General features: G+C 54.6%; 8 protein-coding genes across 8 annotated transcripts; 6 read left to right on the top strand and 2 right to left on the bottom strand.

The window, feature by feature from the left end:
- Positions 1–412: 412 nt before the first annotated feature.
- Positions 413–3,591, top strand: P168DRAFT_254419 (deadenylation-dependent mRNA-decapping factor PAT1). Its single transcript, XM_024834413.1, has 3 exons — positions 413–621; positions 707–2,932; positions 2,990–3,591. Exons 1-3 carry the CDS (start codon positions 479–481, stop codon positions 3,111–3,113), a joined length of 2,493 nt encoding a protein of 830 aa, XP_024692350.1. The 5' UTR covers positions 413–478; the 3' UTR covers positions 3,114–3,591.
- A 999-nt stretch (positions 3,592–4,590) lies between these two features.
- Positions 4,591–5,917, top strand: P168DRAFT_270255 (NAD-dependent epimerase/dehydratase family protein; the record flags this gene model as incomplete). The annotated part of the gene is made up of 4 exons (XM_024835196.1): positions 4,591–4,675; positions 4,725–4,959; positions 5,015–5,471; positions 5,523–5,917. Exons 1-4 carry the CDS (start codon positions 4,647–4,649, stop codon positions 5,915–5,917), a joined length of 1,116 nt encoding a protein of 371 aa, XP_024692349.1. The 5' UTR covers positions 4,591–4,646.
- Positions 5,918–6,655: 738 nt separating this feature from the next.
- On the top strand, positions 6,656–8,271 carry P168DRAFT_168286 (amidohydrolase family protein). Its single transcript, XM_024832882.1, has 6 exons — positions 6,656–6,856; positions 6,940–7,286; positions 7,356–7,398; positions 7,464–7,523; positions 7,583–7,735; positions 7,792–8,271. The coding sequence occupies exons 1-6, from the start codon at positions 6,803–6,805 to the stop codon at positions 8,008–8,010; spliced, it is 876 nt and encodes a 291-aa protein (XP_024692348.1). The 5' UTR covers positions 6,656–6,802; the 3' UTR covers positions 8,011–8,271.
- A 135-nt stretch (positions 8,272–8,406) lies between these two features.
- Positions 8,407–9,811, bottom strand: P168DRAFT_297638 (putative oxidoreductase; the record flags this gene model as incomplete). Its single annotated transcript, XM_024838195.1, has 2 exons — positions 8,407–9,585; positions 9,635–9,811. 2 exons carry the CDS (start codon positions 9,809–9,811, stop codon positions 8,407–8,409), a joined length of 1,356 nt encoding a protein of 451 aa, XP_024692347.1.
- A 116-nt stretch (positions 9,812–9,927) lies between these two features.
- On the top strand, positions 9,928–10,967 carry P168DRAFT_290888 (putative G-patch domain protein). Its single transcript, XM_024837314.1, has one exon. The coding sequence runs from the start codon at positions 9,989–9,991 to the stop codon at positions 10,784–10,786; it is 798 nt and encodes a 265-aa protein (XP_024692346.1). The 5' UTR covers positions 9,928–9,988; the 3' UTR covers positions 10,787–10,967.
- Positions 10,918–13,629, bottom strand: P168DRAFT_254410 (Sec1 family protein). Its single transcript, XM_024834412.1, has 5 exons — positions 13,363–13,629; positions 13,148–13,294; positions 12,890–13,092; positions 12,362–12,828; positions 10,918–12,313 (listed from the first exon to the last, which is right to left on the bottom strand). Exons 1-5 carry the CDS (start codon positions 13,478–13,480, stop codon positions 11,170–11,172), a joined length of 2,079 nt encoding a protein of 692 aa, XP_024692345.1. The 5' UTR covers positions 13,481–13,629; the 3' UTR covers positions 10,918–11,169.
- Positions 13,630–14,013: 384 nt separating this feature from the next.
- On the top strand, positions 14,014–16,760 carry P168DRAFT_327791 (ATP-dependent RNA helicase SUV3). The gene is made up of 3 exons (XM_024841280.1): positions 14,014–14,399; positions 14,465–15,570; positions 15,624–16,760. The coding sequence occupies exons 1-3, from the start codon at positions 14,238–14,240 to the stop codon at positions 16,570–16,572; spliced, it is 2,217 nt and encodes a 738-aa protein (XP_024692344.1). The 5' UTR covers positions 14,014–14,237; the 3' UTR covers positions 16,573–16,760.
- A 374-nt stretch (positions 16,761–17,134) lies between these two features.
- Positions 17,135–21,064, top strand: P168DRAFT_290885 (putative RNA helicase-like splicing factor (HRH1)). The gene has a single exon (XM_024837313.1). It carries the CDS (start codon positions 17,240–17,242, stop codon positions 20,939–20,941), a length of 3,702 nt encoding a protein of 1,233 aa, XP_024692343.1. The 5' UTR covers positions 17,135–17,239; the 3' UTR covers positions 20,942–21,064.
- Positions 21,065–21,079: the final 15 nt, after the last annotated feature.

The following is a 21,079-nucleotide window of genomic DNA, read 5'->3' as shown; positions in this document are numbered from 1 at the left end:
GTCCTGTAGTCAGACCAAAGCACTGACAACTGGTCAATACTCCGGGGGATTGTTGGCTGTACTTGTGTTACTATAATTGAGACTGTGTTGTCACCGAGTATGACCAGTCATAGGGTGTCAGCAAGAAATTGGGAAGGTTGATTTTCAAGGTGACAGGTTCCAAGTGACCTGTCTACACTGGACATTGTAGGTTGAGTGAAACAACGACAATCATATACTCCATAGTTTGAAGTACAAAGTAACTGTTTGTATGAAGCTGATGGCCATGATATTACGTAATTCAATGAGCTTCTTGCCAAGACATCTGCCTCAGGCATTAAGGACGAGCTAAGCCCAATCGGGCCCCGCCCAGCCAGCGAATCTGTTAGTGGGTGATATCAGAGCCGGCCTCAACTTCCATCCCGCACTACCAGGAAATGCTGCGATAATTCCACCCTTCCTCCCCCCTCTCATCCTACGTTCCCCCCCTCAGTCGAAGATGTCTTTCTTCGGCTTCAATACCGCTCTCCCGAGGGATCGAGCCCCTCCGGGTGATCAGAGAGGTATATTCGACGCTCCTGACCCGTTTGCCGAAGTCGCTCGCGCCCAAGCTGCGGGTCTTCAGGCCGACGACGATGATGTGTAAGTCTCCAGGAGGCACATGCCCGGACTCGGGGACGGTCCATAAGACAGCAATTTCGGGACTAACAGTTTTTGTCAAACGTAGAATCAATTTTGAGGACACCTATGATGGTCTGGGCGATCAGCTGGATGAGGATCAGGATGAGTTCAACGACGACACGTTCGGTGGCGGAGGTGACACGAGCGGCGTCGGGAGAGACTTCGATTTCTTCGGCAAGACCGCTCAGGTGGCAGATGTGATCGGGGAAGAACAGATCCGCTACGGTCTACAGAAGCCCCCGGGACTGGTCATGCCCCCGGCGGCGGAGGCCGCTGCTACCCTCGCAGCGGCGGAGGCGGCGGCAGCAGCCCAGAAGCCCAAGCGGTCGGGGTACGAGAAGTACGAGGACCCGGGGTATATCCCTGATCTCCAGGCCAAGTCCAGTGTGTGGAGCGCGCACAAAAGGGCCGAGCCTTCGTTCCAGGGCCCATCGCTAGCCAAGAAGATGATGAGCCTGGAAGAAGTGGAAGCGCAGATGCGGCAGCATCCTACTGCCCCTCCGCCCGGTCTGAGCCAGCCGCCCGTCTCTCTCCCGCAGCCGATGCCCGATCTGTCCCATTTCCAGCAACCCCTGCAGCCCCCGCTACCGGAAGGCTTCCCGCACCTGCCCCCCGAGTTCGTGCAGGCCCAGCTGGCCAAGGGGATCCCGCCGTCACAGTTGCTTCCGCCGCCACCGCCAATGGTGCCGGAGCATTTTCCTATGCCGGGGCATGCGCCTAACATCCCACTGCATCTCTTGCAGAATGCCCATCTTCCCCCACAGGCGATGACTCCCCCCCCACGGCAAGCCATGCCCCCACGGGCACAGCGCCCCTTTCCGCAGCAGCAGCCGCAGCCGCCCGTGATTCCCCAGGGACCGCGGGCGCAGGCGAACCAGATGCCGATGGTCACCAACCCCCAGCAGCTGATGCATCTGAATGAGGAACAGCGCATTGCGTACCTCATGGAGGACGCCCGGCGGGCCAAGCGCAACCACAAGATCTTCCTGTTGTCCAAGGGCAACGGGTTGATGACCCCGCAGGACAAGAACTTCATCACGCGGATCCAGCTGCAACAGCTCGTCGCCGCGGCGGGGAATGTCGCCGATTTTGATTCCGAGGCGGTCTTGTCCGAGGACTTTTACTACCAGGTCTACAGCCAGATCCGCGGAGCGCCGCGGCAGCACCCCCACCAGCCGCTGGGCCACTTTGCGCAAACGTACCTCCTACAGACCGGCAACCGCCTGGGTGGCCACGGGTCTCGACGGCACGGCAACAGCGCTGACAACCACATGCAACGGATGCAGCAACAGGTGCAGCGCGCAGTGGAGGCGGCCAAGCAGAAGCCCAAGAACAAGCAATTGATCATTGAAGGGAGTCTGGGCAAGATCTCATTCGGCAACGCCAAAGCCCCCAAGCCAATGCTGAATATCAAGCGGCCAGACAGCTCCGAGGGAGCCAAGACCACCAAGAAGGCCCACGCAGACCTGAGCCTCAGCGACCGCAAATCCATCCTCACCAACATCGAAGGGGTCTACAGCGCCCTGATGGAGTTGGAGGACATGGAGCGCACGATGCCCCCGCCGCCGGATGAGAACGACCCGGAGGCGATCCAGCAGCACATGGAGTGGCGGCAGAAGGTGCGAGCCCTCAACCAGAAGCTCTGGCAGAAGCTCAAGGTCATGGAACCGATCGTGCCCAACACGAACCACCCGCACCCGTTCATCGCCTTCCTCTCGTGCCCCAAGGGCAAGAAGGCGATCCCGCGCATCTTCCGACAGATCGACCAGGAGCAGCGGGTGACGATCCTGACGATGATCGTCGTCAACCTTGACACCTTGGACGTGGTGCGGCGGGCACAGCTGATGCCCGGCGAGACGCAGCTGTCGCTTGCAGTGCGGGAAGCCATCGAGCTGTTCTCGCAGGCGGTCATGCCCAGCCTGTTGGGCTACGTGAACGAGGCGCCCTTCAACATCATCATCGGACTGCTGGGTCTGATGATTGCGCAGACGCACGTGGAGCTGGTGGCCAAGACGCGCATCGGGCTGGGGATCCTGACGATGCTGCTCAGTCGGGCGGAGATCGTCAAGGAAGCGGGCCAAGCCACGGAACGGGACTGGCAGCAGTGGGTGGAGAAGTTCAACGTGCTGTTCGACACGCTGGAGCCGATTTTCCCGGATCTGTTCCCGCAGTCCATCAACGCGGGGGATGATATGTACGTGTGGCAGTTCTTGGCGGCGGTGGGGATTGGCGCCAGCCCGGAGCAGCAGCAGCGATTGGTCATTTCGGTGAAGTAAGTACCTTCTTTTTCCATTGCCAATGGGTTGGATCTTTTACTGACTATATCCAGGGACCGGGTTATGGAGACGGTGACGTATAGCAAGACGCTACCGGCCGACATGGCCAGTCAGCGACTGGGCAATGTCAACCTGTTCATGCGGGCTATTGGTCTTGATGTCGAGCTCCTGGGATAGGTTGACGGTGATCCTATACGACGGGATGGTTGACGGGGTATCCCAGTCCGTGGGGAAATGTCCCGACGCTTGCCTTGGGGATGCTGTCCCACCTGGGATTGGCAGGTGTCTTCTACGGGACTTCCAGTATTCGCATAAAGTGAGCGAATCGAGAGTCAAACTCGAATCAGATTAAAAAACGGGGGGAATGAAGCAGACGAAAAAAATATGACCGTCCTTATTTAACGGCGGTCCCTACGGAGGGCAGACCACAGGACAGACGACCACGCACCACATCCTACAGCGCAGCTGAACCAACACAACAAGAATCATCTCCTGTTATCACCTATCTCACCATTCTCCCAGCCTACGCAGTCGTCAAGACGACCCTCGTTCTCATCACATCATCACATCATCCCCATCATTCATATTTTTCTTCGTGTTAAAGTTGTACATTGTCCGCTTAGCTTAATTGATTGGATGCGATTTCTTAAAAAAATAGTAGGAGTAGGAGTAGTAGTAGTAGTAGTAGTAGTAGTAGTAGTAGTAGTAGTAGTAGTAGTAGTAGTAGTAGTAGTAAATGATCATCCTAACTATAGAGTGTAGGGCCGAAAAGAAAAACAGTCAAAGAAAAGAGTTAAAGCCACGAAGCATCATTGATTGATTGTATATCCCGATCCGGACCGAACCAAGACAAAGACAGTCCAGAACAAGGCTGTCAGTGCCCAAAACAAGGGCCATTATTCGGTGGGTTTTTCTCGGACCCTTGGATCGAGTAGCTTGGGAACGACAGCAGAACAGGTCGACGACCAGAGTGGGGTCTGGACCCGCTGTTGAATTGGTATTACCTGAATATTTATTATTGATTTGTGAGTAGCAGTGGGGAGCTGTTCAATCGTCGATCTGGCCTCTCTCGTTCTATCTAATTCCATCAGATATCTCTATATATCCTCTATATAGAATGAGACGTTTCCAGGGTGGGATGCCGCATTCGGCCTCAGGAACACCCTGCACTCTGCCTCAGGCATAAATAGCCCTGTTACAAGAGTGAAGGACGCATTTAATCTTCCGGGTGGAGCGTAATTAATCGGTCATTAATTTGATGGCGATCATCGCTCCGGGGTGTTGTCGTTACGTGGACATCTAACTGACTGGAGTTAGCTGGGCTGAGGTTAATTTCCCAGTGTTAGAGGATGTCAGGGGTCACTCTCTCTTTCTCTAGGTGTAGAATTAAGGACTACATGGTACTGTAGATAGTGACTCTAGATATTATAGAGAATGACGAGTCCATAGAGTAGACAATAGAGGTGTAATAACTGTAATAATACGGTAAGCCCCTCCCCCACCAGTCCCGTATCTCCTTTTGCGGCACCTCAGGCACCCCTGAAACCCGGCTAATATCTCATACTCCGTACCTAGTATTCTTTGTATTAGAATCTCCTCTTCCCTCTTCTCTCTTCCCCTCCTCTCTTCTTCTTCTTCTCTCATACCCCTCCATCTATTCTCCATCCTCTTCTCACCACCTACTCTCTCTCTTCCCCCATTCAACCCACCATGTCTGCTGGATCTGTTCTTGTCACCGGGTATGTCTCTATACTCTAAATCATACAATTGACATCTAATTGGTTCTAGTGGCACCGGCTACATCGGCTCCTTCACCACCCTCGCCCTCCTCGAGGCCGGTTACAAGGTCGTCGTCGCCGACAACCTCTTCAACTCCTCCGAAGAGGCCCTCCATCGCATCGAGCTCATCTCCGGCAAGAAGGCCGAGTTTGCCCAGCTCGATGTCACCGACCCCACGGCCTTTGACAAGGTCTTCCAGGCCCACCCCGACATTGACTCTGTCATCCACTTTGCTGCTCTGAAGGTATTTCTCTCTCTCTCCCTCTCTTTCTATATAGTGCAGGATCTAATAAACAAAGGCCGTCGGTGAGTCCGGTGAGAAGCCCCTCGACTACTACGAGGTCAACGTCAACGGCACCATCAACCTCCTCCGCGCCATGGTCCGCCACAACGTCTACAACATCGTCTTCTCCAGCTCCGCCACCGTCTACGGCGATGCCACCCGCTTCCCCAACATGATCCCCATCCCCGAGAACTGCCCCCTGGGCCCCACCAACCCCTACGGCAACACCAAGTTCGCCGTCGAGACCGCCATCACCGACGTCATCAACGCCCAGCGCAACAACGCCACCAAGGCCGGTAACACCGCCGAGGCCCAGAAGTGGAACGGTGCCCTGCTCCGCTACTTCAACCCCGCCGGTGCTCACCCCAGCGGCATCATGGGCGAGGACCCCCAGGGTGTGCCCTACAACCTGCTGCCCCTCCTGGCCCAGGTCGCCACTGGCAAGCGCGAGAAGCTCCTCGTGTTCGGTGATGGTATGCCTTCCACCTCCTCCTAGAATGAGGGAAAAAAAACTAATGGTATAGACTACGCCTCTCACGACGGCACCGCCATCCGTGACTACATCCACATCCTGGACCTGTCCAACGGCCACCTGAAGGCCCTCAACTACCTCCGCAACAACAACCCCGGTGTCCGCGCCTGGAACCTGGGCACCGGCAAGGGCAGCACCGTCTACGAGATGGTCAAGGCCTTCTCCACCGCCGTCGGCCGCGACCTGCCCTACGAGGTGGCCCCCCGCCGCGCCGGTGACGTCCTCAACCTGACGGCCAACCCCACGCGCGCCAACACCGAGCTGGGCTGGAAGGCCGAGCGCACCCTCGAGCAGGCCTGCGAGGACCTCTGGCTGTGGACCCGTAACAACCCGCAAGGCTACCGGCAACAGCCGCCCGCCGAGCTGCTGGCTCAGCTGAAGAAGTAAATGTTTTTTAGTATTTTCTTTTCTTTTGTTTTTTACGATTTCACAGCAGAGCAGAGTATTAATAGAATAGAGCAATGCTGTCTGGTATTGAAAGTATTGTACCTAGTAGTTATCATATACACAGTAGTCTAAGAGTCAGAAGGTAGGGAACCATATACCTAGGTAGAAGTATACCTAGTATACAATACAACATTGATCTACCAATGGGACAGTAACTATTCGGTATGGAGTTCCTCGAGTACTGAGCCTTGGTAAGAGAAGAGAATCTCATGAGGTAGTTAATTACCTAGTAATCTGCTCTGAAAACACGAGTAAAGAATGGAAAATATGGAGCCATACGTCGGCTGGGCCACCGGATAAACCATGACCAGGTTACCTCATCGTAACTCTGGGGTTTGGTTAGTATTGCATATGTGTTCTTTGCACGAACTCAATAGACATAAGCTGTCCTGTCCTGTCCTGTCCACAGAGTGTCGACGAATGTTGTGGTGGAGAGCTACAGGGTTGATATAGACCTGATCCAGGGATATACAGTACAAACTCTACTCAGTGTGTTATAGTAGAGCCTCAGACGAATTAGTGTGAGCTTATCTAGTTATACTATGTACTATTTAGTTGATTCCCATCGGCCAAGAACACATGCACATGCACATGCAGGCGCTTACTCATAACCAAAGATCAGATAACTAGTTAGTTAACTATTTAATTGATCATATAGTGCTATATACAGCCGAGGGATTTACGTCGGTTATGGATGGGGGAAGTTATTGAACTTATCGTTAAATCTTCTTATATCAGTTTAACTTCACTTCACTTTTAACTTCAGCCCTCCTACTTCAAAACGAAAACACCCCTCCAACTGATCCAACACTAAACAAACCCAAGATGTCATCATACCCCATAATCGACGTATGGGCGAACCCCATCCTGCCTCTAGACGTACGTACCTATCTACCCATCCATTCCCTAGTTATCAACCATCAACTTCCAGCGCCCCAGCAATAATGCTAACGAATCCACAGCAAGGCGTCCCGGAGGTCCGCCGCCTCTTCGAGCAATCCCACGCCGACACAACCCTGCTCTCCAAGCGGCGCACGCCCGCCGAGCTCGTCGCCCTCATGGACGCCGCAGGCGTGTCCCAGATCTGCCTCTGCGCGTGGTATCGCCCCGGGCAGGCGGTGTTCTCGAACGAGGACGTAGCGGAGTTCACGCGCACGTTCCCGGACCGCTTTATCGGGATTGCGAGTGTCGATCTGCTGGACCCGGTGGGGTATGTGAGGGAGGTGGAGAGGTATGTTAAGGTGGAGGGGTTTAGGGGCGTCAGGGTTGTGCCTTGGTTGTGGAATTTGGCGCCTACTGATAGGCATTAGTGGGTTATCATTTCTACCTATGGTATATAGGTATCTATGGGAGGTGTTGTTGGCTAATGATGGGACAGCTGGCCGCTCTATGTCAAGTGCATTGAGCTTGACGTTCCGTTCGTAAGTCACTTCAAGAGGATATTGCTTTCCTGGGAGAATGTTACTGATATGATTGTTTCTCCTAGCTCACGCAGGTCGGACACACCGGACCCCTCTGCCCCAGTGAAGTCGGACGACCTGTTCCGGTACTCCCCCAATATCTCTTCTTTTCATACAGATCAGGATATGTTAACAAATCTATTAGTACATCGACGAAATCGCCCTCAAATTCCCCTCCCTCTCCATAATATGCGGCCACATCGGCTTCCCGTGGACGCAAGAAATGATCGGCGTCGCATGGAAACACCCCAACGTGTACATCGACACATCCGCATACTTGCCCAAGTACTATCCGCCGGTAGGAAACCACCCATCACCCTACCTCCTGAACCGCTGGCTAATGACTACCTGCAGGAGCTAATCCAATTCGCCAACACGACTGGGAAGAAGAAGGTCATGTTCGGGACGAACTTCCCCCAGCTGGGCTGGGATAAGTGCGTGAAGTCCGCGAATAAGGATCTCAAGCTGAGGGAGGATGTGAAGGCGGCGTTCTTTGGGGGGAATGCGGCGAGGGTTTTGAAGTTGGGTGCGCCCTCCGCTGTAGGTGGAGTGGGTAGGGAGGGGAAGTTGTGAGTGAACATGCCTGTTGAGGTAAAGGGTTCAGATCTATTGTTTGAGGTGCGTGGGATTGGGATGGTAGTGCTCATTTACTGGTAGAATAGAAGGGGAGGGATGTATTAGGTGTTGGTAGAGCATTTTGGGCCTGACGTGTAATGTTAGTCGAACAAGTTTGAAACAGGTATCATGCCATTTAATCAAATTTAGATTGTCAGTGTAACAAGGTGAGAAGTGACAGGTAATTATATATTGTAACTCATAAGAAACGATTTGATGTTGCATGTGCAATATTGTCTATCTGGATAATTAACAAGGTGTTATATCATGTCTATTCTTAGTACTTAGTAAACAGGAGGCGGGTGATGCACGGATATCGGGATCCATGTACAACCCTTTCGAAATAAGAATGAACTATTTACGCGCGCTGGAAGCCGAAGCCGAAGCCGAAGCCGAATCCGAAGTCGGGTTCTGCCCCTTACGGCTCCGACGCGATCCCGGCGCTGCGTCCTTAGTACCCGCCGAAGGCGTCGCCATCTGGGCCTCCGCCTCCGCCTGCGCCTGCTTCTCCTTGCTGGCCAACGCTCTCTTAATAGCAGTCTCCGTCTCGACTGTCTCGATCTGCTTCTCGCTGAACTCCCACAGGCGCTTCGCGACCGCCTCATCCGTAATCTCATGCCGGGCGTATCCCACCTCGCAACACTCCTTGATCATCCAGCCGCCTTCGCCGCGGCCGTAGCGAGCTTCCATCGCCGCGTAGAGAATACTTTGGGCGCCTTGCTGCGGCGATTTGAGGATCAGCCACCACACGGGCCAGGTGATTAGGTAGAAGAGCAGCCCCCAGAGGGATCCGCCCGTGAGCCAGCGGCGCATGCCGGGGGTGCGACTGAAGCCCGGGTCGACGACGAGAACGCGCGTGCAAGGCGGTTGGTTGTCGGGACGCTTGACTGCGTTGAGGTGTTTCTGGAAGGTGTGGGCGAAGACCATGAGGGAGAGTTTGGAGACGCCGAAGAGGCTGCTGGGTTTGTTCTTTGGTGGGGGGGTTTGTTGCTTCGAGTTGGGTTTGGATTTGGACTGCGTGGGAAGGTTGTGGGTTGCTGGGACGGGGGCTGTGTCGGCTTGTTTGAGGTCCAGACGTGCGCCCATGTAGCTGGCGCAGGTGGTGAAGATGACGCGCACGTCGCGGTGGGCGGGCTGGGCTCGGAGCGCTGGGGAGAGGATGCTGAGGAGGTGGAAGTTGGAGAGGTAGTTGACCTGCCATTCTTCGTCGAGGCCGTCTTGGGTGACTCGGCGGGGGGAGGTGGACAACAGGGAGGAGGATGGGGAGGCGGTGTTGGCGCACAGGATGAGCATGTCCAGTCGGCGGGCCGGGACGTTGTCGATCCACTTCGTGGCGAAGGTGCGGACGGAGTGTAGCGAGGATAGGTCGACTTGCTCTGCGAAGACGAGATGGTTGCCGGTTGACCTGCGTACGTCTTCGATGTAGTCGACTAGGAAGATGTCCGAGGGGGAGTGTTGTGTGAGAATGATGACTTGGGCGCCGCGCGATGCGAGTTCGTGGACGACGCTAGCTCCTATACCTGATGTGCCGCCCTTTCATCCATTAGCATATTGAGCACATCATTTAAGGAAGGAAACATACTGTCACCATCACCACCTTGGAGTGCATCACCCGCTCGGAGCCATTGCGGGCTCCCCCAAAGTAGTACTTGAGTGCAGCCAGGATAAGCACCCAGGGCGCGACTCGGAGGATATGAGCAGCATAGGGGATGGACGAGATGCCATCTCGAATTCCCTGCGTGATCAAGGGAATAGGCATCGTGGTGGGTGGAAGTGGTGTGAGAAAGAAAAGAAGAAAGGAAGAGAGAGACGGAAGAGAAGGAAGAGCTGGAGGTGAGTTTAGCGGCCGATCTCCCGCCACGCAACTTATTCTTAGCTCACTCACTTCCTCTACCAAGATCATCCCTCAGTCTATCCTCCTTGACACACCCCCACAATGCAAACAGAAGAAGACGACGACGAGTACTTCCTCCCGCTAGAAGACCAGCGCGTCTTCGGCGCCGGTATCCGTCGAAAGCGCGTTCCTTTCGTGCGCTCCTCCGAGCTCAACACCACCGGTCGTACATCGTCTGCTCCGCCCCCATCAACCGCGCCAGGGCCCAACATCGCCAACACCTATCTCTCCATCGTGCTAGGCAAAGACAAAGACAAAGCGCAAGGGCCATCACAATCAGAATCAATCCCTCCAACCACCACGCAATCCGCCCCCTCCTCTTCCCCCAGAGACACCAGCCCTCCGCCACCACCCCGCTGCGAAGTCTGCCACCTCCCACTAGAGACCGACCCCTCATCATCATCATCATCAGCACCCACCTCCGCCGAACATGCCGAAGAAGGGCGAAAGGAGTACCACCCCCACGAAGCCTCCCTCGCGCACCAAGTCTGCCTCACCCACTCGCACCCTCCCTCCCATCTAGACCGCTCTCGCCACGGCCTGCGCTACCTCTCCGCATACGGCTGGGACCCCGATAGTCGGCGCGGCCTGGGCGCGCCGGGGCGAGAGGGCATTCGGGAGCCGCTGAAGGGCCGGCTGAAGGTTGATACCGTTGGGCTGGGCGCGTCTGTGCCGAGTGTGTCTTCTGCTGCTGCTGCGAAGAAGCCGGCTAAGGTGAATAAGTTGAATGCGAAGCAGGTGCGTAAGGAGAGTACGGATTCGAGGAGGAGGGGGGATCGGCTGCGTGAGATGTTTTATCAGAATGATGATGTGCAGAGGTATCTTGGTGGGGGTGGGTGAGGTATCCATCTATTCTCACTGATGGAGACAGGGTGTTTACGGGTGTTGGATTGTGTTAAGCTTTTGTTGTTTTCTGTTAAATACCCCATATCGTATTGATTTATTGTACTCCTACTATTGAGATCGGTGATGCCTCGCATTTACACACATACAGTCCATTAACTAGCTAAATACAAATTGAGTGGAGTATGTACCACCGTGATTTAGAAGCAACCACTGCAGAAATTAAAGCGCCGCAGCGTATCGACAAATCGCAGCATATACTAGCACAGCATGGCTGAAATCGAACACCAGGAGCGGCAAATGCACGGCAGACGGCCATAGCCGTGGGATGGACATCTCCAGATTACTATTGTCCGTCGTTTGCACAAGAGTTCAGGCACTCAATACCGGAAGAAACGGTGCTTCTTTTCCTTCTTCTCCTTGTGCGGTTTCGAGCTGGAGCTGGAGGGAGGGGCCGGAGCCGCCGCTGGTCCGCCTGCCCCAGGTCCGTTGGGCATCGGCTGTCCGTCTGGCCCGAGAGTCATGTTGGCCATGAGGGCGCTGGGAGGCGCAGGCGGGTTCAACTTGGTGGGCATGGGCTTCTTTTGCTGCGGTTGCGGCGGCGGCGGAGCGGGGCGCTCGAATAGGTGAGCGGGCGCGGTGGGTTTGGGCCGCTCGGCGGGGATGTCTAGGCGGCGTCGGTCGGCGCTGAGATCGCCCAGCTGTCGTAGGAACAACCCGGGGCTGAGCATGTGGGACGTGGCGAGGAAAACCTCCTTGCCGAACTGTTGCGAGACCTCTTCGCAGACGCGCGATTCTCCGTACGTAGCTCCGCCGGCCATGAAGACGATGATGCGCTGCCGGGGCTGCTCGGTGGTGGTCCGGGTGCGTGCCCATGTCGGTTTGGCGCTGCGGAGGGATGCCTGTGCGGAGTTGTCCTGAGATCCCATCCCTTCCATGTCGGCGCAAGGGCGCGTGAATGGGAAGGTGGTTGTATCTAGGGCGCCCCGGATGTGCTCTTCGAGCATGATACGGAGGTTGAGCTCGTACCGGGACAGACTGGCCTCGTCCGCTTCAGCAGGAGGTGGGGCTTTCCTCACGAACAGTGGTGGTACAGGCGGCCGTTCGTCCTTGGCGGGCTTCTCCACACGCGCACCCAGCAGATCGAGGTTGTAGATCACTTCTCCGTCCTGCGGCGAAAGTTGCGCGTGTGCCATGAGTTTCCGGATATCGCCCGGCAAGATCCCCCCTCGGTACATGATGTAAAGCAACAGCAGTCTCAGCCGATCTGAGGATTGAATTGCCTCGTCGTCCGTGAGCTGGACAAGCTGCGCAGCCAGCCCCTTGGCCTTTTTGAAGTTTTCGTCGAGCCCCGTGGACAAGCTCTGCTCCACGGCACTCACTTCAAGAAGCTTATGCTTCTCGAAGAACCTCATGCACTCCCCCGCCATATCAAGGTGAAGTGTGTAGGAGTCTCTTCCTTCCTGGAATTCTGTCAGGCCACCGAGCATCTCCTTGATGGTGTCCACGTTAGAGTTGTCATTCCTATGCAAGTTAGCGATGCTCCAATACGTCTGGAGAAGGTGAAGTTACTCTTCGGCGAACTGGGGATTGGCAGCACGGAATTTTTCGAAATCTTTGCCCAGATTACCCAGCACGTCTTTCATGTGCTGGTGTCGGTAGTTCACCCACACCTTGTCCTCTTCGGTGATCGACATATCCTTGACTTGCTCGTGCGCGGTGCCTTCGTTGAGCGTAAGCTTGTACGTCACCTTGTCACCATCCTTGACGGGTAGCAAGTCGTGCACCATGCACTGGTATGTGAACTCGTGAATGAGCGGCGCGACGAGGTCCATGGACCGATCCACGACAAACAGCACTCCCCGCGGACGGGGCGAAGGAGGTGGGAATTCCGGCTGAGACTGGGCAAATGCGTCGAGTTCATTCTGAATGAAAGCAGCCAGGTGGGAGCATAGGATGCTCGCTTCGTGGGTGGGCGTCCGCGGTCGGTAGTATCGGATTAATGGGTACTCGCCTAGGCTCGCACAGAGAGACACCGCCTCGTAAAGTCAACAAGCCCGTCTCGACCGACATAAAAGGAGAACCGTCAGATCGACATACCTTCTGCGCTAGATCCGCCAGATGCGCGCGAATCAGATGGTTACATCCCGGGTGGAAGAGAACCGGGAAGCTCCACGGATCTCGGAAGGTGATCAAATGCGACTCCCGAGGGAAGTAGTCGACACTAATGACTCGAAGGCACGCAACCTGCTCGCTCGCGATCTGAGAGTTCTGAATGCGGGCCCGCTGTTTCGGATCGAGGTCTGCACCCCGACATTAGGGACCAGACTGCGATCACTATGAGAGGGGGTGACGTACAAGAAGTAAACACCAGCCACGCCTTCCGGTATCTCTTGGCCTCAAAGTCCGCCATCAGGCAGTCCACTATATGTGGCTGCGGTGACAGGAGATACAGTGCGTCCATGTTCTGGTTGGCTGGGCGCCGATCCTCGATCTGCTCGACATCTTGCGACAAGATCATTTAGCCCGCTGTCTGATGGGACTACCTCGGCAAACCGACAGAGCAGGCTTACTGGTGACATTGAGATTGAGAATATCATCATCGTTGGCAGTGTTGTAGACTAGTTTCCGACTCGATTCATCCAAGACCAAGACTTTCCACTGTGGGCAAACGTCGTCAGTGGGTGACATTCCGAGGAAGTAAAAGGAGGGGTTCGCGATCCCACCTCATTGCCTCCGGTATGGCGAATCGTATTCAAAATGACTAGAATTGCCCCATGACAGTCAGTTCAAGATCCCTAGCTCCAATAAATCAGCCGCTGCGACAACCTACCCTCGCGCTGGAGCTGGATTATTGAGGGCATGGTGGCTGGCCGGCAGCCTCAACTGGGCATGGAGGGGATGAGGTCACTAGTTGTGGAGACGGATGGAACGACGATTCGGCGGTCGTAGGGAGGAAAGAAAAGGTCCCCAACAGGATAACGGCGCCAATATATTCGAAAGCTGAGTAGACAAAAAGGAGACGAATTAAGGAGGAGGGCGGGGGAGTAATAATGAAGTTGGAGTTGATGAAACGTATCAAGCAAGTCGGTCCCCACTATCCAATAAATCCACCGGCGACGGCGGCGGTGGATCGGATTCCGCTCTCGGTGGCGGCAATTTATCATTATTTGATGAACCTTCAATTTACTTGTTTATCGATCATTCTTTCTTCTGCCGACATATTGGAGTTCGATTTGACTGCCATGATTCCTTGACTCTACACTTAGGAAACTAATGTACTATCCCCCCTGCGCTTGACCGGTCCCGGCGCATGCATCCTGCAAAGTTCGTTGAATTTCTCGGCTACTCCAACTCGCGTCACTGGTGATCGCCGCGACACAACGCATGCCGACATCTTACGTTTTCGCTTTCGATATTAGTTCACACTGTTATTTGGGGGCAAGAAATGCAGTCATGGTCCAGGAGAGGCACTAGTTGCCTCTTCTGCACTTTGCAGCCACTGGTTCGACCCGTGCGGCGAAGTTTTGCGACATCGCCCATCCTCGAAAGATCAAAAAGGAAACACAAGAAAGACTCGGATAGTGATGATTCGGCGAAGAAATCCACGGTAAGGCTGCCTTGATTTAGGTTACCTTTGAATTACCTGCGAATACTGACACCTGGACGTTTTAGACCCGAAAGCCCTCGTTGTCACTGAGTCCCAAAAACAAGAAAGATGCGTCAGCCGACTTTCAGACCACGGTCACCAACATCCTTAATGAGATCAAGAAGAAGAAAATAAAGGCTTCCGACCCCGGGGTCGAGGAATGGGAGAGGTTCTCTCGAAATGTGATGAATGCGTGCCTGCTCGATGACCGAGCAGGCAACTTGAGCCAGTCGCCCCTCGGGAAATTGAAGTTGAGTCTTCGAAAGGCCTACGCGCGAGGGAGGGGTATTGGCCTTCGGGATGAAATTGAGTACCTCAGGTACTCGAACGAGATCACGACCCGGTACTCGGCGCCCAATCTAGACGAACAGAAGAAAGTGGCCGATTTACGATACCCGGCGGAGTGGTATCCGCAAGCTCGCACGATCCAGCGCACGATTCATCTGCATGTCGGCCCGACAAACTCGGGGAAAACCTACCATGCATTGCAACGACTGAAGGCGAGTGGAAATGGGTTCTATGCGGGGCCACTGAGGCTCTTGGCACAGGAGGTATACCATCGATTCAAAGATGGCGGAGTCTCGTGCAGCTTGGTCACGGGCGACGATGTCAAGATCCCGGAGGGCACGGCACCGCCCATTGTAAGCAACACGGTTGAAATGGTCAATCTGGGGCGCACATTCGAGGTTGGCGTCATCGACGAGATCCAAATGATTGCGGATCGCAAACGTGGATGGGCCTGGACCAAGGCTGTCCTGGGTGCGCGGGTGCAGGAACTCCATCTCTGCGGAGAAGCGAGGGCTGTGCCTTTGATCCGAGAGCTGGCTGCGCTCACGGGCGATAAGCTGGAGATCCATCGATATGAACGCCTGAACCCCCTTAAGGTCGCGCAGCGGAGTCTGTGTGGCGATCTCAACAATCTCCGGAAGGGGGATTGTCTGGTGTCGTTCTCCCGTGTCGGAATCCATGCATTGAAAGGTGACATCGAAAAGGTTACGGGGAAACGAGCGGCGATCGTGTACGGGGGCTTGCCTGCTGAGATTCGGACCCAGCAAGCCAATCTCTTCAACGACCCTAACAACGACTACGACTTCCTCGTTGCCAGTGATGCTATTGGCATGGGTCTAAATCTGTGAGTACATCATGAGCCCATTCGGTGAATAACATACTGATTTTTTCCCGCAGGAGTTGCAAGCGTATCATCTTCGAGACTCTGGTGAAGAGAATCCCGGGTGGTCTTGTCAGACTTTCTATCCCCGAAATCAAACAAATCGCGGGACGAGCGGGTCGGTATCGATCTGCGAATCATCAAAACAAAAAATCATCTGCCGAGGATGAAGAGGAAAATGTTGGCTGGGTGACATCCATGGAGGAGGTTGATCTCCCCTACATCCACCAGGCGATGGGTGTTGAGCCGGCTCCTATCATGGCCGCCGGGATCATCCCCCCTGAACAGGTTTTCGAGAAATTCGGAGCCTACTTCCCCCGTGGTGTGCCGTTGGAATACATCATCAAACGCTTGATCGACATATCTCAAGTGCACCCATTGTTCTTCATGTGCGATGCCGATGGGCAGCTCGAAAACACCGAAGTCATCGACGCCGTGAAAGGCTTACAGATCGAGGACCAGATGGTCCTCATGGCATCTCCTATGGACACGCGTGACTCGCTGTCCCGTCAGGTTGGCATCGCGTTCGCCGAATGCGTGGCCCGACATACTGGGGGTCGTCTATTGGACATCCCTGAAGTCAACCTGGAGATCCTCGAGGAGCCCGTTTCCGGCAGCAAGGAATATCTGCACGGCCTGGAAGTATTGCACAGGTCCATCATTCTATACCTGTGGCTCAGTTTCCGGTTTGGAGGCGTTTTCACCGATCGAACCCTTGCCTCCCACGTTAAGGAGCTAGCGGAAGAGAGAATGGTCCGCGCTCTGACGGAGTTCTCCGCGAACAAGAAGCTCCGAAAGGACGCATCGCTTCGCCGGCAGATCGCGTTGCAGAAGCAAATCGCAGAGCAGAGACGAATCCTCGACGAAGAGGATTTTGATGGTGAGGGCGAGCACGCTTCTGTGGATCTCTTCGCCAGCCAAAGCTCTCTTGGAGATCACCACTCTCAGGTGTCTCATACTCAGTGAGACTCTCAATTGACCCGACTCTATTTGGAGACGAGTAAAGCGATACCGCTGTCGTCTCTGGCTGCCGATCTCAAATCTCATCTCAAAAAGGTTCAGAGACTGCTCCAGATACTGCCAATCCTATTGGCTGCGCATGGACTGGTTCATTGCAAGTATTGAAACCTTGCTATTGTATAGAACATGTTTGTATGTAACATAGTTGTATATTAGAGTGCTATGATAGATATAAAGCTCAACTTGACTGTACAACACAAATATATATTTCTGCTTACTGGTATTATTTCCGCTATACCGACTCCAAAAGGTCATACATCAAGTGTATTATGCCTAAAATTATCTAAGTAGACAAATATTATTTTCCATACAGTGATAGATTACTTCAATTCAGTCTTGTCATATGCTCAGGGTCCTCTCATGCATACTGGACCTGTTTCTGTAGATGGTAACTGTGGCTTATCTTATCGGAGTGGCGAGTGCCCGAACACGCCACAACGATTTTCCGCGCCTGTAAAGTGAGCTTTCCCGACCAAGAACCGCGATTCGACCACAGGCAACTTTTGCGATCGCACGATTTGCGCACGCTTCTCGCAGACGAGTGGTGTTGTCGCATAATATACTCCTATTTCATGATTATCTTTTTATAATCCCATCAACACACCCGCCCACCATGGACGACCTCCAGGAGCTGGAGCTCTTTTCGCTGGTATCGCGAATCACCAGCGAACTCCAAAACCATTTGGGCGTCAGCGACAAGACGCTGGCGGAATTTGTGATCGACCAACATCTGAAATGCGGCTCGTTCGCGGAATTCAAGAAGACGCTGGAGGATATGGGAGCGGAGTTTCCGGAGAGCTTGATGGAGAGTATCGATCGCCTGGTGCTTACGATGCACCCCAAGTACCGGTCGAGGAAGGTTGAGACGGCGAACGACACTGGGGATGGAAATGATGATATGGATGTGCTCGGTGCGCTGGAGAAGAAGGCGCGCGTCTTTAAGGGTCTGGCTGTGCCGGATAAGGAGCAACGCTGGGAAGAGTCCGATTACCTACAGGCCGAGCCGAACGATGCCAACGACAAGGCCGACGCTATGGATGATACGTTTGCGATGCTGGAAGGTCTTGCAGGGAAGGCTAAGGGGGATAATGGTCGCGCGGCGACGACGACGACGACCAGGGAGGAACGCGATAGCAGGAAGCGGAGCATGAGCCCCGAGTATGAGAGCCAGAGCCGTGGACGCAGCCACCGTGCGAAGTACCGCTCCCGATCGAGATCTCACAGCCCGCGCTATCGGAGCCGGAGAGATGACGAGGTGGATGAATTCGGTCGGTCGGTGAAGGCGTCTAGTGGCAGGGACCGAAACGGACATGGCGAACGACGACGTCGACGAGACCGAGGCGAAGATGACGATTACTTTCGGAAACCGCCGCCGGTCGAGTTGGATGACCAACCCATACTGCATAAGATTTACGATGGACGTGTGACTGGCGTGAAGGATTTTGGCGCCTTTGTTAACTTGCCGGGGGTTAAGGGCAAGGTGGACGGACTGGTGCACGTGTCGGCGATGCAGGAAGGCGCCCGGGTGAACCATCCCTCTGATCTCGTCTCGCGAGGACAGCCCGTCAAGGTCAAGGTCGTCAGCATACAGGGGACGCGTATTGGGTTGTCCATGAAGGAGGTTGACCAGGTGACGGGTCTCGATATGGTTCCTCAAAAGCGTCTTGCGTCGGGCGCCAACATGGAAAGCCTTGATGGCTCTTCGGCAAAGGAGCGGTATGGAAATTTGAGCTCAGACGTTCCGATCGTCGAGGAGTCGGACGGGAGGCCTATGAAGAACCGAAAGCGGATGACCTCGCCTGAGAGATGGGAGATCAAACAGCTGATCGCGTCTGGCGCTGTCTCTGCGGCTGACTATCCTGACATTGATGAAGAATACCACGCCACCTTAACCGGCGAAGGTACATTCGAGGAGGAAGAAGATATTGATATCGAGGTCCGAGACGAAGAACCGCCGTTCTTAGCGGGCCAAACCAAGATGTCTCTGGAGCTGTCTCCCATCCGTGTCGTCAAGGCACCAGACGGCTCTATGAACAGATCGGCGATGTCCGGTACGAGTTTGGCCAAGGAGCGAAGGGACTTGAGGCAGCAAGAGGCCCAGGACAAGGCTGCTGAGCGAGCGGCGGAGGTCGATCTCAATGCGCAATGGCACGACCCCATGGTTGCACCCGAGGACCGGAAGTTCGCCTCTGAACTGCGCAATACCCAGCAAGCCAAGCCCGACGAGGCAGTGCCCGAGTGGAAGCGAGTCACGATGGGCAAGAACCAGTCGTTCGGAAAGCGGACCACGATGTCCATCAAGCAGCAGCGCGAGAGCTTGCCAGTATACAAGTTCCGCAAGGCGCTCCTGGATGCCGTGCGCGAGAACCAGTTGCTGATTGTTGTCGGAGATACTGGGTCGGGTAAAACCACTCAGCTGACCCAATTCCTGGCCGAGGGAGGATATGGAAACAATGGCATCATCGGGTGTACGCAGCCTCGACGTGTTGCAGCAATGTCTGTCGCCAAGCGTGTGGCCGAAGAAGTTGGCTGCGAGCTCGGTGCCGAAGTGGGATACACAATCCGTTTCGAAGATTGCACCAGTCCTGATACGAAGATCAAGTACATGACTGACGGCATGCTTCAACGTGAAGTTCTTCTCGACCCGGACCTGAAAAGGTACTCTGTGATCATGCTTGACGAGGCCCACGAACGGACCATCGCTACCGATGTCCTTTTTGGGCTATTGAAGAAGACTATCAAACGGAGACCGGATTTGCGACTCATCGTCACGTCTGCTACTCTGGATGCCGAAAAGTTCTCCGAGTATTTCAACGGGTGCCCCATCTTCTCCATTCCTGGACGAACCTTCCCTGTCGAAATCATGTACTCCAAAGAGCCAGAGTCGGATTACCTGGATGCGGCTCTCATCACAGTCATGCAGATCCATCTGACGGAACCTGCAGGCGACATGCTTCTTTTCTTAACAGGACAGGAGGAAATCGACACAGCCTGCGAGATTCTGTATGAGCGGATGAAGGCATTAGGTTCCACTGTTCCGGACCTCATTATCCTTCCTGTCTACTCTGCTCTCCCGAGCGAGATGCAGAGTAGGATTTTCGATCCAGCTCCGCCTGGCGGGAGGAAGGTCGTCATCGCCACCAATATCGCCGAGACCTCAATCACAATCGACAACATCTATTATGTCATTGATCCTGGGTTCGTGAAACAAAACGCCTACGACCCCAAACTGGGCATGGACTCCCTGATTGTGACTCCCATCTCTCAGGCACAAGCCAAGCAACGAGCTGGTCGTGCAGGGAGAACTGGACCCGGAAAGTGTTTCCGCCTGTATACCGAGGCAGCCTACCAATCAGAAATGCTGCCGACCACGATTCCCGAAATCCAGCGCCAGAATCTGTCCCACACCATTCTCATGCTCAAGGCCATGGGGATCAACGACCTTCTCCACTTTGACTTCATGGACCCGCCCCCGACGAACACGATGCTTACTGCCCTGGAGGAACTGTATGCGCTATCTGCGCTGGATGATGAAGGCCTGCTGACGCGCCTGGGTCGCAAGATGGCCGATTTCCCCATGGAGCCGGCTCTTGCCAAGGTTCTCATCGCGTCGGTGGACATGGGTTGCTCGGAGGAGATGCTGAGTATCGTTGCCATGCTTTCCATCCAGTCTGTATTCTACCGTCCCAAAGAGAAGCAACAGCAGGCAGACCAGAAGAAGGCGAAATTCCACGACCCCCACGGTGACCACTTAACCATGCTCAACGTCTATAACGGATGGAAGAACTCCAAGTTCAACAACGCCTGGTGTTTCGAGAATTTCATCCAGGCGCGCCAGATCCGCCGCGCCCAAGACGTTCGCCAGCAACTCCTCGGTATCATGGAGCGCTACCACCACCGCATCGTCTCGTGCGGAAGGAACAGTACCAAAGTGCGCCAAGCGCTGTGTACCGGATTCTTCAGAAACGCAGCGCGCAAGGACCCCCAGGAAGGATACAAGACGCTGGTCGAAGGCACACCCGTCTACATGCATCCTAGCTCGGCATTATTCGGCAAGCCGTCCGAACATGTCATCTACCACACCCTGGTCCTCACGACGAAGGAATACATGCACTGCACGACGTCGATCGAGCCGAAGTGGCTGGTTGAGGCCGCTCCCACCTTCTTCAAAGTGGCGCCCACCGATCGTCTCTCCAAGCGCAAGAAGGCCGAGCGGATCCAGCCGCTGCATAACCGCTTCGCGAACGAAGATGACTGGCGTTTGTCTGCGCAACGACGTCAAGGACGGGGCGGAGGTGGAGGAACATGGGGTTGATCTGTGTTTCTTCTCTTCTTATCGCCCGTATTTGGTTTCGGGTGCGGGAATACCTAATGTGAGATGCCGTTGTAGTTGGTATGGAATTTTTGTAATTTATAGGCGTACCAAGAACAATCATAGATTAGTATATCATTT

Source organism: Aspergillus campestris (assembly GCF_002847485.1).
Source record: "Aspergillus campestris IBT 28561 chromosome Unknown P168scaffold_7, whole genome shotgun sequence".
Taxonomy (NCBI): domain Eukaryota; kingdom Fungi; phylum Ascomycota; class Eurotiomycetes; order Eurotiales; family Aspergillaceae; genus Aspergillus; species Aspergillus campestris.
This window is presented reverse-complemented; position numbering and strand designations above follow the sequence as displayed.

Coding starts and splice junctions, on each gene's coding strand:
- P168DRAFT_254419 (XM_024834413.1), top strand. CDS start 479: ATGTCTTTCTTCGGCTTCAATACCGCTCTCCCGAGGGATCGAGCCCCT. Junction 622..706: donor CAGGCCGACGACGATGATGT/GTAAGTCTCCAG, acceptor TGTCAAACGTAG/AATCAATTTTGAGGACACCT. Junction 2,933..2,989: donor CGATTGGTCATTTCGGTGAA/GTAAGTACCTTC, acceptor GACTATATCCAG/GGACCGGGTTATGGAGACGG.
- P168DRAFT_168286 (XM_024832882.1), top strand. CDS start 6,803: ATGTCATCATACCCCATAATCGACGTATGGGCGAACCCCATCCTGCCT. Junction 6,857..6,939: donor ACCCCATCCTGCCTCTAGAC/GTACGTACCTAT, acceptor ACGAATCCACAG/CAAGGCGTCCCGGAGGTCCG. Junction 7,399..7,463: donor TTGAGCTTGACGTTCCGTTC/GTAAGTCACTTC, acceptor TGTTTCTCCTAG/CTCACGCAGGTCGGACACAC.
- P168DRAFT_290888 (XM_024837314.1), top strand. CDS start 9,989: ATGCAAACAGAAGAAGACGACGACGAGTACTTCCTCCCGCTAGAAGAC.
- P168DRAFT_254410 (XM_024834412.1), bottom strand. CDS start 13,480: ATGTCACCCACTGACGACGTTTGCCCACAGTGGAAAGTCTTGGTCTTG. Junction 13,093..13,147: donor GTGGCTGGTGTTTACTTCTT/GTACGTCACCCC, acceptor GTCGGGGTGCAG/ACCTCGATCCGAAACAGCGG. Junction 12,829..12,889: donor TGGCGGATCTAGCGCAGAAG/GTATGTCGATCT, acceptor TGACTTTACGAG/GCGGTGTCTCTCTGTGCGAG.
- P168DRAFT_327791 (XM_024841280.1), top strand. CDS start 14,238: ATGCAGTCATGGTCCAGGAGAGGCACTAGTTGCCTCTTCTGCACTTTG. Junction 14,400..14,464: donor ATTCGGCGAAGAAATCCACG/GTAAGGCTGCCT, acceptor TGGACGTTTTAG/ACCCGAAAGCCCTCGTTGTC. Junction 15,571..15,623: donor ATTGGCATGGGTCTAAATCT/GTGAGTACATCA, acceptor TTTTTCCCGCAG/GAGTTGCAAGCGTATCATCT.
- P168DRAFT_290885 (XM_024837313.1), top strand. CDS start 17,240: ATGGACGACCTCCAGGAGCTGGAGCTCTTTTCGCTGGTATCGCGAATC.